Source organism: Peromyscus leucopus, chromosome 4 (genome assembly GCF_004664715.2).
Source record: "Peromyscus leucopus breed LL Stock chromosome 4, UCI_PerLeu_2.1, whole genome shotgun sequence".
NCBI lineage: Eukaryota > Metazoa > Chordata > Mammalia > Rodentia > Cricetidae > Peromyscus > Peromyscus leucopus.
Window position 1 is genome coordinate 3,734,517 of NC_051066.1, and position 17,496 is coordinate 3,752,012.

Below are 17,496 nucleotides of genomic sequence, written 5' to 3' on the forward strand. Positions count from 1 at the left end.
TTTCTTAGGATTACCCCTCCCTCATTCCGGCCATGTCCAGTTCACCACGCTCTCACATGTCTGCTGTCTTGTTGGTCATTAGCACAGCCGCTCCATTAGCAAGCAGAGCTCTGGACCACAGGCTCATGTGTCCAAAGGCTGCCATCATTGTTTTTTCCCTGCACCTCGTCTTTCAGGGGTCCAGGGATGGGGCGGGGGCTGGGGGCTTCCTGGAAGGGGCCGGCTGAGGCTCCTGGGGTCTGCCCACCCCTTTAGCTAAGGCTTCTGCTTCTCCCTGTTTTATGAACTGGCAGCGTGAGATTCACTTTAAGTGTCATATCTGCCACTTAAAAAGCGTTGGAAACTCCCTCCCTCCCCCTGGGGACTGCCTCATTTTCTAGAAGTGTTTATAATTTTTCATTTCCTAGAATTCCAGAGGTTGGTGACAGCGGCCGGCAGAAGAACTGGTGGTTCCCAAGCTGGCTTAGCAACAGGTAAGGGCGGGCGGTCCTCCGTCCCTGACACTCCGAGCCATGGCCTTCTCGGGCGGGGCGGTCCTCCGTCCCTGACACTCGGAGCCATGGCCTTCTCGGGCGGGGCGGTCCTCCGTCCCTGACACTCGGAGCCATGGCCTTCTCGGGCGGGGCGGTCCTCCGTCCCTGACACTCGGAGCCATGGCCTTCTCGGGCGGGCGGTCCTCCGTCCCTGACACTCGGAGCCATGGCCTTCTCACTCCCTCTTTCTGGCTCTCTGAACTCAGTCAAGGAGTCTCTTCTGTTGTCATTTTTAATTTCTGTTGTTACTGTGTGTGTGATATGTGTTGTGTGTGTGCTGTGTGTCTGTGTGTGATGTGTGTATGTGTGTGTAGTGTGTGTATGTGTGATGTATGTGTGTGTGCTGTGTGTGTGACATGTGTGTGTATGTGCTGTGTGTCTGTGTGTGGTGTGTATGTGTGTATGGTGTGTGTATGTGATGTATATGTGTGTGTGCTGTGTGTCTGTGGTGTGTGTGTGATTTGTATGTATGTGTGTGTGCTGTGTGTGTGATGTATGTATGTGTGTGTGCTGTGTGTGTGTGATGTATGCGTGTGCTGTGTAAGTGTGTGTGCTGTGTGTCTGTGTGTGGTGTGTATGTATGTGTGTGTGTCTGTGTGTGATGTGTATGTATGTGTGTGTGGTGTGTGTGTGATGTATGTGTGTGATGTGTGTGCTGTGTGTGTGTGTGTGTGTGTGTGTGTGTGTGTGATGTGTGATGTGTGTGATGTGTGTGTGATGTGTGTGCTCTGTGTGTGTGTGTGTGTGTGTGTTATGTGTACTGTGTTCTTACAGGCCACAAGAATATATTATAGAGATTCAGCTATGCATTAAAGCTATACCTAGAAATTTCAAGGTATTTTTCTAGAGGAAACCATTTATCGTGGAATATTTGGTGTTATTTAGCTTTTAATATTTCAGCTGTCTTCTGCTGTGAAATTCCTGTCTACACTACTAGACTGTATTGGCAAACAGTGTAAGCTTCTCGGATGCTGATCCACTGGCTAATTAAAAAAACTATGAGGACAGGAAAACTGGGCACAGAGAGGAGCTGAAGCTGTGTTGATAGAATTTTGTCATAGAGGAATAAAATTAACAGACAAAGAGCATGGGGTGCATAGATTCTTTTCCCTCAGATACCCCACACCGGATGTAGCATCTTCCCCAGGACTCTGTGGGAAATTTCTCAGGGCAGGGACTTGGGAAAATTCCATTACTCTGTGTGTGTGATGTGTGTGTGATATGTGTATGTGTGTATAATGTGTATATGTGATATGTATGTGATGTACATATATATGGTATGTGTGTATGTGGTTGTGTGATGTGTATATGTCTGTGTGATATATGTGTGATGAGTGTGTGTGTGTGACTGTATGAGTGATATGTGTGTGGCTGTGGATGTGTGTGTGTGTGTGTGTGTGTGTGTGTGTGTGTGATGTGTGTATGCATGCAGATACATGTGTGCCACGGCATACATATGAGGCCAGAAGACAGCTTTTGGGAGATAATTCTGTCTTTCCACTGTGGGTTCTAGAAATTGAACTCAGATTCTGAGGCTTTCGTGACAGGTGGTGTCACTGAAGGGGCCATCTCACAGTTCACAGGACTCTAAGTGGACTTCTGAGTCAGTCTCCCCATCTCCCTCCTCCTTCCTGTGCCCTCCCCCAGTTAAGGGTGAAGTTCAGCTGGAGTTTAAATTTCAGAATAGACATTTCAGCAGGATATTCCCCGAGGAATGTCCTGGAATAACCGACGGTTACAGGGTCATTGGAACCTAACTGCTGGCCTGCAGGGTGGCAAGAGAGACAAATGCTGCCTTTACCTGAAGTTTGTACAATCCGTGCTCAGTGCTGTAAGCGACGGAGAATGCATCTCTGCCCAAGACACGAGTCATGAAAGAGCCCCACTGCCCGGCCACCTGCCCGGCCACCTGCCTCACCCGGCTTCTTTTCTCTTTGTACACAGGTCCCACGGTTACCGAGAAGAGGATGTAGGAAGAGGCAGAGAAAAGAAACAAAATGGAGACAGCATTGAGGAGCTTCGGCTGTGGGATTGGTTTAATCCAAAGTAAGGACAGAGACCAAGCACAGAGCTGTGGGAGGCAGGCTCCCTGGGGCGTGCTGAAAGAAAATTTTAGATTCAGTTAACTAACTCATCCGTGAAGTAGGAATCAGGAGCTAAGAGATTCAGGGCCGTGAATGAACTTGTTACACAAGCAAACAGCAAATGCTTATCAGAAATTAGGATATGTTAGCTGGTATTTCCCGAACTTCTGGTCATTACCTACTCATGTTTTCAGAAACTAGCCTAAACTGGCTTTTAAAACAAAATAAGAACTAAGGTGTTGTCGGCGTGGATAAAGTGCTTGCCGTGCGGGTGTGGCCATGCAAAGCCAGATGCACTGGCATGCATGTGTGATGCTGGTGCCCTGCATCAAGATGGGAAACACAGACAAGAGAATTCCTGGGAGGACATGGGCCTCCCAGGAAACGGGGACAAGAAACCCTGCCTCAAAAATGGGAGAGTGAGGGCTGACACCGGGGTGCCGCCCAGTCTCCACATGGGTGCAGTGTGCACCTGGGGTGCCCTCCAGTCTCCACATGGGTGTGTGCAGTGTGCACCTGGGGTGCCCTCCAGTCTCCACATGGGTGTGTGCAGTGTGCACCTGGGGTGCCCTCCAGTCTCCACATGGGGTGCTGTGCTGTGTGCACCTGGGGTGCCCTCCAGTCTCCGCATGGGGGTGTGCAGTGTGCATACCCATGTAGTACATACACATCACACAGATGTGTACACATAAGACTGAAATAGACTATCAAAGTGCATCACACTAAAGATGAGTACTAATAAGTGGAATTTGTTTCTGTGTGTATATATGTATGTGTTTGGATATAACATAAACTATTTCCTCACTTGATCACAACCAAATCTGTATTTCTCACCATAAATTATGGCTTTACAAAAATACTGTGGCAGGCATTGTGTTGGGGACAATGGTACAATTAAGAAGTTTCTGATGTTGGGCCTGGGGTTGTGTAGCTCAGTAGTAGAGCGTATGCCTGGCATGCATGAGGCCCTGGGTTTAATCCCAGGTGCTGATACAAAAAGGAGGGAGGGAAAGGCAGGAAGTGGGGAGAAGGTGGAGTAGATGTAAAACTGGTATTTGCCACAATAATGAAGGTCACGTGGTCAACTGACTGGAAAGATGTCGTTTAGTGACTGAGAACAGAGCGACCGCGGGGCCTGGGAGACTTGTGCGTGGCTATAGTGGCATCCAGGAAAAGGACGCGAGGAGGGACACGGGCTTAGGGACTGAGAGGTGGGGCCGTGTGCTTTATGTGTCCAGGGGCCTCTGGATGGAGACACAGGTGCTCTCAGGTGAGCTTGGCTGAAGGTGTGAACTGGAGACGGGACGAGGTGTCAGAGTACGGGCGGCAGGGACCTGCAGTCCTAGCCGAGGTCATCCAGGGGAGGAATAGGACCGGATCTGTTCTGTCTTCGCACTGGAGGAGCTGGTGGAGAGCAGCATGAGGAGCTGCAGAGGAAGGGAGAAGGCTGCCTTGTCCGCTGGAAGGCTCTTGGGCTTGTTTGGGCACGCCCGCTTCTTTCTTGGAGTAGGAGAAATTCCTACTGTGCAGGACTGGGAATTCCAGCCTCTCTGTGTCTTTTGATAGGCTGGGCAATGGGGTAGCCGCCTGGGAGATACTGGAGTGTAGGAAGTCGGGAGCAGCGCTTCTTCGCTAACTCTTAGATGGGCCTGAGGTCCAGGGCTGGACAGCCAGGGATGGCCGCTGTGGGAATGAGGTCCAGGGCTGGACAGCCAGGGATGGCCGCTGTGGGGATGAGGTCCAGGGCTGGACAGCCAGGGATGACCGCTGTGGGAATGAGGTCCAGGGCTGGACAGCCAGGGATGGCCGCTGTGGGGATGAGGCGTGGGGATGAGGTCCAGGGCTGGACAGCCAGGGATGGCCGCTGTGGGGATGAGGCGTGGGGATGAGGTCCAGGGCTGGAGAGGATGGGACCATCTTACCGCAGCACTTGCACTGTGAATGACTGTGGGCCGAGAGAAGCCACCAGCTGTCACTTCCTCCACTGTCCCTCACGGTCCACTCAGCTTCCAAACGAGTGGCAAGTAGATGTATAGAGAGCACTGCCTGAGACTGTGGAGATGTCTGTCAGCAATGTGCTTACCTGCAAGCAGGAGACCTGAGTTCAAGCCCCAGAATGCATGTAAAAACCAAACCAAACCAAAACCAGGTGTGGTGGCGTACACTTGCCGTTTTACCCTGGGAAGGTGGGGACAGATGATCCCGAGGGCTTGCTGGTCAGCTACTCTGTCCTAATGTGTGAGTTTTGGGCCAGTGAGAAACTATGTCTCAAAACAACACCACCACCAACAAAATCTGAGTGGCACTTGAGGAAAAATATCCAAGGTTGTTCTCTGGTCTACACACACACACACACACACACACACACACACACACACACGCACGCACGCGCATACACACACACAAATAAGGAGTATTGGTTTGAAGCACATTGACGCCTTCTGAAGGCACCAAAATCTATTTCCTGAGTGAGTGACTATGAAGGAACGGATGATAAGGAAGCATTTTCATGTCCCATGAACGTGTCCTTTCCTGTAATCTGCCACAGAGCCAGTGCACACACGTTTCCACACATGCTCCCTGCTTTCAGCCCTCTGGCCTCCCGGCCGCTCTCAGTCTCAGTGAGGGCATCTGCTCTTCCTTCCCCGGGACTTTCCGGGCATTTCCACACGGCACCTCCTCTTTTGCTCTGTTTTCTGTCATGCCTCCCTCCGTTGCCGTGGACAGCATGGAGAGGCTGCCTCTCCCAGCTGAGTCTCACTCAAGCGTTTCTTCTCGGCCCTGACCTGTGTTGGCCTGCCTGCCTGCCTGACATCCCTGCGTGCTTCATAGGACCCACGTGGACTCCTAAATTCCTCCTCACCCTGTTTTTTCTCACTTCCAGTCTCGGCTAACAGTTCAGTCTCAGTCTGGGAGAATTTTTCCTTTGCCCGCCGGGTCTTAATTCTTTTATCAATTCTCGCTCCCAAATCCTGTCCCCGTCCTTCCTCCGCTCCACAGCAGCCGCCACCCCGTTCACGCTGCCATCAGCTCTGTGGTGGTGGTGTGTGTTCCGCATCTTTGCTTCCGTCTACTGTGTGGTTATTAAGATTTTTACATATTAAGTCATTTATTTGTGTGCATGTGACCAGGCACTCATGTAGAAGTCGGAGGACAGCCTGTGGGAGTTGGTTCTCTCCCTCCACTGTGTGGATCTTGGGGATCAACTCACGTGTCAGGTTCCCCACAAGTGCCTTTGCCCGCTGAGCCCTCTGGCTGGCCTAATTCACAGATTTTAATGCTTCCTCTAGCTAGCCCTTGGATACCATTAATGTACCTGTGCATAAAGACATACCACTGAAGACCAACTCCTAGTAACCCAGAGACCCGAATGCTTCATTCCAGGAGGTCTGTGATTCCTGGACGCTTTTGTCCTGTGTGGTAGATCCGGCGCCCAGAGGTCACACAGTGCTGCGTGCCCTGTTCAGGAGGAAGGCATTTGAGCGGCTCTTTGCGGGCATTTCCCTCCCTCCTTTTAGAGCTCTATCGTGGTGATCTTTTAAGGCAGCTGACTATCACAGCGGCTTCCTTGGGGATGGGGTGGGGCTTGATGACTCAGTTGCTTCAGGCACAGATTGCTTCTGGAAGCTGGTCCCCCTCAGCCTCCCCCACCTCCTCGCACCTGCACTCCAGGCTGGCCTCTGGCTTCTCAAGGGTTGCCACATGCTGGGATTGTCCATGGAACTGAACAATTAACTGCTGGGAAATGGAATGTTTCAATTTTTAATTTAGCATTAATTTTTAATAGTGCTGTTTTGTCTTCCTGCTCAAGTAACTGATGTGGACGCTGGGATTCTTACTTGGTTTCCAGAAGACGGGGTCTGAGAGGCCATGCAGCTGAGAGGTGCTGGGACTGAGAGGTTCTCAAGGGGAAGGACTGGGTGTCATTTCTGTTTAACTTCAGTTTGGCTTTTTGTATAAATTAAGTCACCGATGGCTCGGTCCCCTCCCCCTTCCCCGCCTCACTTGACTCATAAAGTAGGTGCTGGCAGAGATTAAATATAGGAGGGAAAGACTTGTACTTAGCTCCTGGTACATGAAACATTAAATATGTGCCTGCTCCCTCTTTTCATTAAAAAGAGAGTAATACTGCGTGCTCGTATACAGCAGAAGTAATACCATGGCTCGTATACAGCAGAAGTAATACCGTGGCTCGTATACAGCAGGAGTAATACCGTGGCTTGTATACAGCAGAAGTAATACCGTGGCTCGTATACAGCAGAAGTAATACTGCGTGCTCATATACAGCAGAAGTAATACCGTGGCTCGTATACAGCAGAAGTAATACCGTGGCTCGTATACAGCAGAAGTAATACCGTGGCTCGTATACAGCAGAAGTAATACCGTGGCTCGTATACAGCAGAAGTAATACCGTGGCTCGTATACAGCAGAAGTAATACCGTGGCTCGTATACAGCAGAAGTAATACTGTGGCTCGTATACAGCAGCAAGACTAAGGAAGTTGGTTGGTTAGAGCTACTGAGATGTCCTTAGCCAAAACTAACAGCCCAGCAAACAAGGCTGTGATATATGAGGGGGGTGAAGTTCACAAATGCTGCTTTTGAGAAACAGAATGTGCGTGTGTTTATTTCCCCTTTTGTTTTGAAATCCTGTCATTCAGTAAAGCCAGCGTGCAGCAGGGCTAAATGTGCTTCCGGGGCAAGGCTCTACAAGTGAACTCCCACAAAGCTGGCCTGCGATCGCCCAATACCCGTGACACAGGGTCACATCAGTGCTGACGAGATGCCACAGTAGCCACTGAAGGGACAAAGACAAACCAGCACAGCAAGTGTCCATCTAAAGAGCAGCAGGGACTGGGGCTCAAAGCACTGGCCTCCAGAGAGAGCCTCTCTGGGTTCGAGTCTCGGGTCCCCAACTTAGTAGTTGTGTGACTTCAGGCAAATTACTTAGCCTTCCTGTTACAGGTTCTTAATTGATTAGATAGGAATCAGTTAGCTAATTGCACATGACTTTGACATAATGTAACCCAACGTAGATTCTGGTTCGGGGCACTGGCAGATAATATTGCTTAATGAGACAGTGGGTACAGTTGACTTCAGCTGTGACCCTGTCTCAGAGGAACACATGGTGCCAAAACTCACAGGAAGTGCTCCACGTTCATTTAGGTAATTGTCAACATCCGTGACCAGTTACATGTCTTTGGTCAAATTAATAAGTTCCCTGAACCTTGCTTTTCATGCCTACATAATGGATACAACATGTCACAGGCACGTGAAAAGGACAAACTGGCTAGGGTTGGTAGCGTCCACTGTGGCACCTCTCATGACTGACGTGTGCCCGAGCCCGTGTGCCCACACTTCAGCGGGCACATTGGTGTGCTAACGATGGAGCCGAGTCTCAGTCGGAGACTCCAAGCAAGCTAGCACCAAGGCACCAGGTGGCCAGGAGAGCAGGTGGCCGGTAGGTCTTTCCTACCCTGCCACTCCACCAAGAGGAGATATTTCCAGCTGTCCTGGGGAAGAAAGAGGCCAGCCAGAGGCAACACAGGGTGGGGGGCAGGATCACCTCAAGAGTCAGAGAGCAGAGCCTGGTGATGGACGCCTTTTCCACTCTGCCCTCCAGCCACTGTGGAAGGTGCAGGGGATGTTCCTCTTGGCTCCTCCCACCACCACCACCACCACCACTGCATGCTCGCAGCAGGGCCACATGCTCGCAGCATGGAGGATCAGAATGTCACAGTCTCCCTGCAGACCCACTTACCTCCCCAGCTTGGGTGGCTTTCGCCCTGTGAAGCAGAAGGAAGGACCAGGGCCACATGGCCGGAAGTCAGCATGGCAGCCAGTGAGCTTTAGGTTTAAATATCAGACAAATGCTGTGCAGAGCCAAGTAAGTTTGGCCAAAGTGTGTCCACCCAGCCAGGGCCTACCCTCTTGGTGTGTCAGTCTGTCCCAAGTGATCTGTAGATCCAGTATGAGTCTACACTGCATTCCTGCCTAGACTCCGCCCTGCTAGGCTGCTGCTTTCTGTCCATCCTTCCTGCACTCAGCCTTCAGAGTCACTGTTGCCTGGCTGCCTGTGTTGGTGCTGCCGGGTCTCATTCAAGCTTTCTGAGTAATGAAAACAAGCCTCTTGTGTTCCTAGCGAAGACACAAAGCGGGCAGGGGCAAGGACCTTTGCCAGAGTCCTGCTTTCCAGCCTTGGCTGTGCTGTGCTCCACAGAGTCCCTTCCTTTCTGGGCACTTGTGCGTCCTTGTCTATAAAATGAAATTGGTAACACCAGTGTGACCCCAGGACAACCCCTGGCTATACGCTAATTAAAGAGGCAAGCACAGGACTGGGGAGATAGCCTGTGGATAAGCTCGGTCTGCTCTGCAGGCATGAGTTCAGATTCCCAGCACCCATGTAAAATGCCAGGTGGGTGTGCCAGCCTGCCCGTGATCCCACTGCTTCGAAGCTGGAGAGCGGATTCCACAGAACAAGCTAACTGGTTAGACTAGTCTGTACTGATGAACGAGGTTCATTTGAGAGGCTTGTCTCAGTGAATAAAGACTCCCAACATCAACGTTAAGTGTGCATTCACTGCACTTACATACATGCAAACATGCATACATACATACATGCATCCCACACACGCAAAGTTTTTAAAGTTCTAAAAAAGTGAGAGAACAGTGAAAATGAGAGGAAAGTGATCATTTGATGTGTCCATTGGGAAGAGGGACACATAAGGAGGCCTAGTGACCCCCAGCTCTGTCTTTGGGGCACTGACTGCCCTTTAGGTTTAGGCACTAGGCAGAGGTGTGCGCAACTAACTGCCCGGCATTGACCTGTCCTTGTCACCACAGCAGCCTGTCCTTGGTTTCACAAGTTGTTAGGATTGTGAGACCTCTTCTTAGTGAGACAAGCTCCCTCTGGCTGGCACAAGCTTGGGCTTCTCTCTTCCCTCAGCAGGAGACTGCTGGAGAAGTCCTCTTTCCTCAAAGAACATCGTCTTAATAGCCTGCCAGCTGAAGAGAGGGGACATGCAGTCTCTAGAGTCTCTTCATCCTGCAGGACGGTGACACCAGCACCCCCTGAGTCTGGGGCCCTTCCTGGCCTTTCTCAGCTCCGACTTCTTTCATTCATCCCCCTGCATCACATCTGAGGGTCTTCTTAGGCTCTGATGATATTCCCAAGGACAAATAAAAAGCCAAGCATGTCAGTTAGGGCCTGGAGAGAAATGCAAAGGTGTCTGTGATGTGGATCGGTTGGTAGAGTGCCTACCAAGCACACAGAACGTGACTTCTGTTCCCGGCACCTCCTAAAGGGTGGTCCATGCCTGTAATCCCACACTTGGAAGATGGGAAAAGGAGAGTCGGTAGTTCAGGGTGATCCTTGGCTACATAGGGAGTTTGAGGTCAGCCTTGGTTACATGAATAGACAGTGAGAATCCGAGAAGGTGCCCGAGCAGCCTTCAGAGGTGCCTGGGCCCAGTGCTGCCCATGCCCACGTCACACCTATTCAGGCACTTGGGGATGAAGCTTCACTCGGTATTCAGGGCCGGTTGCCATGGATCTTGCTGGCCTCCTCTTCCTTGGCCAGCCTCTTACCATCCATAGAGGTTCTGACTCACGGTGCTGCATGTTCTGTCTCCAGGAACCGCCCGGAGGTTTTGTCGGTGACTCCGTGGAAGGCGCCCATAGTGTGGGAAGGCACTTACGACAGAGCCGTGCTGGAAAAGTATTACGCCAGGCAGAGAATCACCGTGGGGCTGACCGTTTTTGCTGTGGGAAAGTAAGCAAACTGGCAGACTTGCCTTTCATTTTTTTCTTGTTCTATCACCAAAGTCTTGTTTGTGAGGGACCCATAGCCACACAGAGGCCTTACTCTGTCAGAGTTCCTAGACGGGAGACTTCCGTCTCCTTTCTGATGAAGGCTGAGGAACAAAATCAGTAGTAGGTAAGTCCACCCATTCCCACCACAGAGGGGAGGGACACTGTGTTCAGTGCCACTGGACCCCAGAGCCAACAGCATACCTACCGCTCCCTCCTCCCTGACCTCCAGGGCTTTCCTAGGGAGGCGGCAAGTGCCAGCTGTCGGCTGGCTGGGATGTGAGTGTTCCTCCCGTTCTCGGCACACCCAGGACCATGGACGGGGCTTACACAAGCTCCCGGAGTGTGCTCTGTGCACCACGACCTCCATGCCGAGGCGTGGCTGTTGCTCTTCCGTGGGTTCCTCTGGTCCTGTCTACCTGATCATCCTGGAGGATTTGACCCTGGTGTTTGGGTGGGCAGAACCTGCTAAGACTGGACAGGTTCTTGCTTCCCCAGCTTCTGTTTCCTTATTCAGAACATTTGATGCAGGAAAACTGTACTCATTCTTACCGAAGCTCGAGCTGTGTCCTTGGTTTCACAGTATAACCCATTTTGTTTTCTTAGTGAATTAAATGTTTTCCCCTAAAATAAAACATTACATTTAATTTTTAATTTTTTTCTTTTCTTTTCTTTTCTTTTCTTTTCTTTCTTTCTTTCTTTTTTTTTTTTTTTTTTGAGGCAGAGTTTCATTTTTAAGGATTTCATTGTTGTTGTTTTCAAGACAGGGTTTCTCTGTGTAGCTTTGGAGCCTGTCCTGGATCTCACTCTGTAGACCAGGCTGGCCTCGATCTCACAGAGATCTGCCTTCCTCTGCCTTCTGAGTCCTGGGATTAAAGGCGTGCGCCACCACCGCCTGAGTTTTAAGGATGTTTTAAGAGAGGCTGAGTGAGGATTATGAGAGAGCTACCAACAAAGGAAGACATGCTGGAGAGCGTGGGCTTCTGAGAGAATCACCGTGTGCTGTTAAAAAAAAGCATGCGTGTGGAGGTCAGAGGACAGTTGTCTGGAGTCAGCCCTCTTCTTCCACAGTGTGGGTTCTGGGGATCCAACTCAAGTCTTCGGTTTGGCAGCAAGCGCCCCTGCATACCAGCACGCTTGCTGCATGTGCCTCTGTGTCCGGCCTCTGTGCCTCTGTGTTGATGCCTCTTCTGAAAAAGCCACAAATGTGCAGGATGCTCAGCCCCTGCCATGCTCAAATGGAGCAGAAGGGGCGGGTGGCCTGAGCTTGGGCTTTGATGAGGACCTCAAAGAAGGTACTGTGAGGCTGTCACAGGACCCGCAGTCCCCATGGCTGTCTTTGGGAAGCTCCACCATTGCTCGGTGTGCTGAGTCCCCGAGCCTAATGGCAGGCCATCAGGCGGTGTGCAGTTTGGACATTTCACTAGAAGAATACAATTGTGTTGTTTTGGGGTGGGGTTCAGGGCTCCACTCAGCAAAGCTCCCCTCGTCACAGAAGGGATAAGACAGCCACACTGCACATTGATTTGGTCCTGCCTGGTGTTCCTCAAAGAACAGAACAAATCCACTGTCCCATGATTCTATCCACCATCCCATCACAACTTTGCAGAGAAATGGAAGACAAAACAAAAAAGCCCCTTGAGTCCTCCCACCTCCTGGGGAATGCTGTGCTCCCTGCTAGGAAAGCTGTGCTCCCTGCTAGGAAAGTCTGCAACAGTGAATCGCAGAGGAAATGCATCCGGGCCTTCAGGGAGGTGTGAGATTTGCTTTGTTTTTGTTTCAGTGCCTGGAGCTAACTGGTATTTTAACCTCTTAAACATCATTGGGTGTCACAGTGACTCCACCCCCCACCCCCAAGTATTGTTTCCCAAGCTTCAGGGCACACTGGTTTTTCTTAAAGATCAGAGTACAGAACTCTGTCCTGACCCCCAGGCGTGGGGTCATGTCAAAGCCCTCTCTTACCACTGAGCTGTGTTTGCCTCATGTAAAGAACCAGTCCTAGAAACCCTGTGGCTTCCCAATGCCAACAGTAAAAGTACAATTTGTTTCAATGGCAAAGAGCAACCCAAGCATCAAGAAAAACAAAACAAAACAGAAAACACCAGTCATTACTGCATTCAGAACGTTGTGATTGGCTAGTCGTGTGCTCAGTAACTAACTGTGGTCCATATTCTCTGTGTGTAAGTTCGAGGTTTGGAAAAGGCCCATGGGACGCCTCGCATCTCTGCGGTCTCCTTGGTGTGACTTGGGAAGTAGCTTGAGCTTGTAGGAGCATCCCTATAATGTCACTCAAATGAGTAAATAGTCAAATTGCCATGTCTCATTTATTAGAATGGAAAAACCCCGACAATTCCGAATGTTGGAAAAGATGTGAAGTAATCGGAACCTTGTTTATTGCTAGTGGGACACAAAACGGGGCAGCCACTGGGAGGAAATTTTGGCAGTTGCTTGCAAAACTGAACACGCTCTTATCATAATCCAGCGATCAAATTCCTTGGTATTGACCCGAGTGAGCTGAAAACATGTCTACACAAATACCTACATAGATATTTTTAGGAGCTTTATTCATAATTGCTAAAGCTTGGAAGCAAACAAGTTTTCCTTTGACAGGTCAATGTAAAAATGAACTGTGGTCAATTCAGACAATAGGATATTATTCAGTGCTAAAAGGTGAGCTATGAAGCCACAGAAAGCAAGGAGAAATTTTTGTCACTTGTCACTAAGAACCCCATCTGGAAAGGCTCCTGTGCTGGCACTGCTGGTCCCTGTCACAGCTGGAGTCGCCAAAGAGGAGGAGCCCCAGTTGAGAAGATGCTTCCTCAGATCCAGCTGTAGAGCATTTTCTTAATTAGTGGTCCATGGGGGAGGGCCCAGCACACTGTGGGTGGTGCCATCCCTGGGCTGGTGGTCCTGGGTTCTATAAGAAAGCAGGCTGAGCAAGCCATGGGGAACAAGCCAGGAAGCAGCCCCCCTCCATGGCCTCTGCACCAGCTCCTCCTCCAGGTTCCTGCCCTACTTAAGTTCCTGTCCTGGCTTCTGTGGGCTACGATGTGAAGGTGTGAGCTAATAATTATTTCCTTCTGAACTTGCTTTTGGTCTTGGTGTCCCACCAGAGCAACATAGCCCCAGAACGGGTCCATTCTGACCTGCTTCTGCTTATGATTCTGGAAGAGGCAAAACTCTAGTGTCAGGAACAGAACTGTTGACTGAGGAGCTGGGGGAGAGAGAAGGGAAAAAGAAGAGCCTAGAAGATTCTTAAGGCAGTGAAGCTATTCTGAATGATACCACAGTGGTATTGTGCTTTTGTGCATTTCCCAAAGTGAACCTTAGCATAAACTATGCCTCGGTGTGGAAGTGAGAGCCGCCACAGACCTGACACCTGGAGTGTGGGCGGTCCTAGCAGGAAAGGCTGTCTAGGCAGGAGGGATATGGACACTTCCAATACTTTCAGCTCAGTTTTGCTCAGAATTCAAAATTGTTCTCAAGAATGCTTTTTTAAAAAGACAAAAGTGTTAAAGCACAGCCAGACTGTAGCTTAGATGGTTGACTGCATGATGTACGTGAAGCTCTGGGTTTAATCCCAGACACTGCAGATGCTGTGACACACATAATCCTAGCAGGACTATGAGAAGTTCAAGGCCATCCTTGGCTGCATAGTGAGCTTGAGGCTAGCCTGGTATACATGACAACCTGTCCCCAAAAAAAAAAAAAAAAAAAAAAAAAAAAAAAAAAAAAAAAAAAGTTAAAAGGAGGTGAAATCAGAGACTGTTCAAGTGTTTGGATGGATTCATAGTGTCATATTTGTCTGGATGATACCCTGGCATTTGGGGCAGCCAATGGGAGGTTTGTAGAATGACCATGCAAGGTGGGAGTAGATCTACATTCTACGCACTATCCCCTGTATCACAGAGCAGGATGGGACAGTGCTGGTGGCTAGACTTAACCTAACACAGAGAAGATAAGCATGTTATGAATCCTCAGCGAACTTGAGCAACAAACATACTTTGTGTTTGGCCTGGGGGTAGCAACATTAGCCATTGCAGGCTATTCAAGAGCTGCACTTTCTTTGACAGCAGGCTTCTAAATAGGAGAACAGAGCCTTAGCATGGAGCTTAGTGCAAAGCGGAGTAGTTGAGAACACACTCTCAGACTGGCTGGCCTCCAAGAGCACGAGGACAGGGCTGTGCCTGCCCAGGCGTTCTCACAAAGTTGGCAGAAGAAGTTGCTCCACTTTCCTCAAGGACTGGGAGACCAGCTGGTGGAGAATCGCCAGGGGCTGTTCAAACGTGTGTCCTCTACACGAGACATGTAACCGGTGTGTGGAGAAGTTATTCCCCTCCTAAACACAAAATACAGACCATCTGAGTGTCATAGCGTGCGGTTAAATATGTCCCTCTCTGTTTCAGGTACATTGAGCATTACTTGGAAGATTTTCTGGAGTCTGCTAACAGGCACTTCATGGTTGGCCACAGGGTCATATTTTATGTCATGATGGACGATACCTCCAGAATGCCTTTTATACACCTGAGTCCTCTGCATTCCTTACAAGTGTTTGAGATCAAATCTGAGAAGAGGTGGCAAGACATCAGCATGATGCGCATGAAGACCATCGGGGAGCACATCCTGGCCCACATACAGCACGAAGTCGACTTCCTCTTCTGCATGGACGTGGATCAGGTCTTTCAAGACAACTTTGGTGTGGAGACTCTGGGTCAGTTGGTAGCTCAGCTCCAGGCCTGGTGGTACAAGGCCGACCATGACGAGTTTACTTATGAGAGGCGGGAGCTGTCGGCGGCGTACATCCCATTTGGACAGGGGGATTTTTATTACCATGCAGCCATTTTTGGAGGAACACCCATTCGCATTCTCAACCTCACCCGGGAGTGCTTTGAGGGAATCCTCCAGGACAAGGAAAACAACATAGAAGCCGAGTGGCATGATGAAAGCCACCTCAACAAATACTTCCTTTTCAACAAACCCACTAAAGTCTTATCCCCAGAGTACTGTTGGGACTATCAGATAGGCTTGCCTTCAGAAATTAAAAATGTCAAAATAGCTTGGCAGACAAAGGAGTATAATTTGGTTAGAAGTAATGTCTGATTTCAAATTGTGCTGGTAGATTTCTAAATTTGACAGAATTATTCTGGCTAATTCCTCAAAAAAGTAGTAACAGTTAATTTTTAACTTGAAAATCAAAACCAAAACCCACCAACATGGCAAGCACATACTATTTCTCCTTACAACTTTGAGCCTTGTAATATGTGAAAAAGAGTCTATGGTAAGTAATCAGATGTAAATTCTCAGTGATTTCTTATATATTCTGGGTTTGGGGGAAATACTGTATAAGCTGAAATCAAAATTGATTTGCCATAGGTAAAGAAAAAGCCAGAACGTTCTACCTAGTATGCCAGATAGCCTATTGGAGAACAGGGTGCTAAGAGAAATGTTTGGCAACAAAATGGGCTAGATCGGAGTGGGGGGCGCTGTCCCCTTGGTTCATTGCCTTCCTAGTCGTGGGCATTCTAAAGCAACACAGAGAGACTTTGCAGAAGAGAACTGTATAAGGACACCAGCATGGTCCTCAAAGGCTTTTTACAGATGATGGCATCAGGCCATTGGCAGCCCAGACCCCATTAAGCTATTGTTTGGCTTCTGTGCATGAAGAAGGTAGCACTGATGGGTGTCATGGTGGCACATGTCCAGAGTCCCAGTAAATATGGGGCTGACCACTTAGAGACTGGGCTATGCTGGAGGGACAGGGTATGGGGTTGGTGCTTGAATTGAGGTGCAAATACAGGCAGTGTTCTTGACAATGATTAATAGCAGGAACGGAATAGAAAGTGAGTGGGTTGCATTACGGAAGGAGAGGACCCGATTTCCACCGGAAGACACTCGGTCATCATCTGGTCCTACCACCTACTCTGAACCTCAAGGTTCTTCAGCCCATCATGTTCCAGTCTGGAGGGCTGACATGAAGAGAAAGCCTTCCATCATGTGACCTTGTTTCCCCTGCTCTGTCTACACTACACAAGTGTGATAGCCAGACAGATGTACTGGACAACATGGGTAACTGACTATAGCAATAGGAGACCCAGTCACCATAACTGAGCTGCTAAATGTTCAGTTCCCTTCTCTGAGAGAAGCTTAACTTCTCTGTAAGTGGTTCTCAAGCTGTGGGCCGCGACCCTTACAATGGTTGCATATCAGATATTTATATTTTGATTTATAACAGCAAAATTTATAATTTTGAAGTACCAATGAATAATTTTATGGTTGGGCCACCACAACATGAGGAACTTGTAGTCAAAAGTTTCTCTGGTCCCACCCGGTCCCACAGTCCTGCAGCTGCTTATAAAATAATCACTCAGAGGCTTAATATTTTTTACAAACTGTATGGCCTATGGCAGGCCTCTTGCTAGCTGGCTCTTATATCTTAAATTAACCATTTCTATTAATCTGTGTTTTGCCACGTATTCTGTGGCGTTACCGGTCTGCTGGCGTGTTGATCCTTGGGCAGCAGGCTGGCGTCTCTCCCACTCCACCTTTCTCTTTCCTGTCTCTCTCCTTGGATTTCCCGCCTGCCTCTAAGCTGCCTTACCATAGGCCAAAGCAGCTTATTTATTAACCAATGGGAACAACAAATACCACAGCATACAGAAAGACATCCCCCCAGCAGGAACTATATTAGAGGGTGGCAGCATTAGGAAGGCTGAGAACCACTGCTCTATATGGTAACGTAAGCAAATCGGTGTGAGGGGGTTGTTGGCTCATATTTCCATGTATGCATATATTCATATTTCCATATGTGCATATTTATTTTTCTTGTCTTCCAGTTGTGCCATCTGTTTCCATTCTCAAGCAATTTATTTAAAAAGTCGTTGCACTCTCAACGTACAGTGTGAAGGGCTTCAATAAAAAACCGTCTTACATTTTGTCCACATTACACCACCTCTTACTCTTCAGTTGTTAAAAAAAAAAAAGTCATGTACCCAGCATCAACAAAAAACCTCACAAATTTCCTGAATGAGTGGGCTTTGCAAAAGGCAGTGGAGACCGCACACTGGCTAAGAAC

General features: G+C 49.2%; 1 protein-coding gene across 3 annotated transcripts in view; it reads left to right on the forward strand.

Annotated features, from left to right (window-relative positions):
- Positions 1-15,715, forward strand: part of Ggta1 (glycoprotein alpha-galactosyltransferase 1 (inactive)) — a 74,574-nt gene extending 58,859 nt beyond the window's left edge. For all 3 annotated transcript variants that reach the window (XM_037204483.1, XM_028886098.2, XM_037204484.1), the window contains exons 5-8: positions 408-473; positions 2,478-2,579; positions 10,249-10,386; positions 14,831-15,715. In XM_037204483.1, the coding sequence (XP_037060378.1) occupies positions 408-473; positions 2,478-2,579; positions 10,249-10,386; positions 14,831-15,524 (1,000 nt within the window). In that variant the 3' untranslated portion in view covers positions 15,525-15,715. The remainder of the gene's footprint in view (positions 1-407; positions 474-2,477; positions 2,580-10,248; positions 10,387-14,830) is intronic.
- Positions 15,716-17,496: the final 1,781 nt, after the last annotated feature.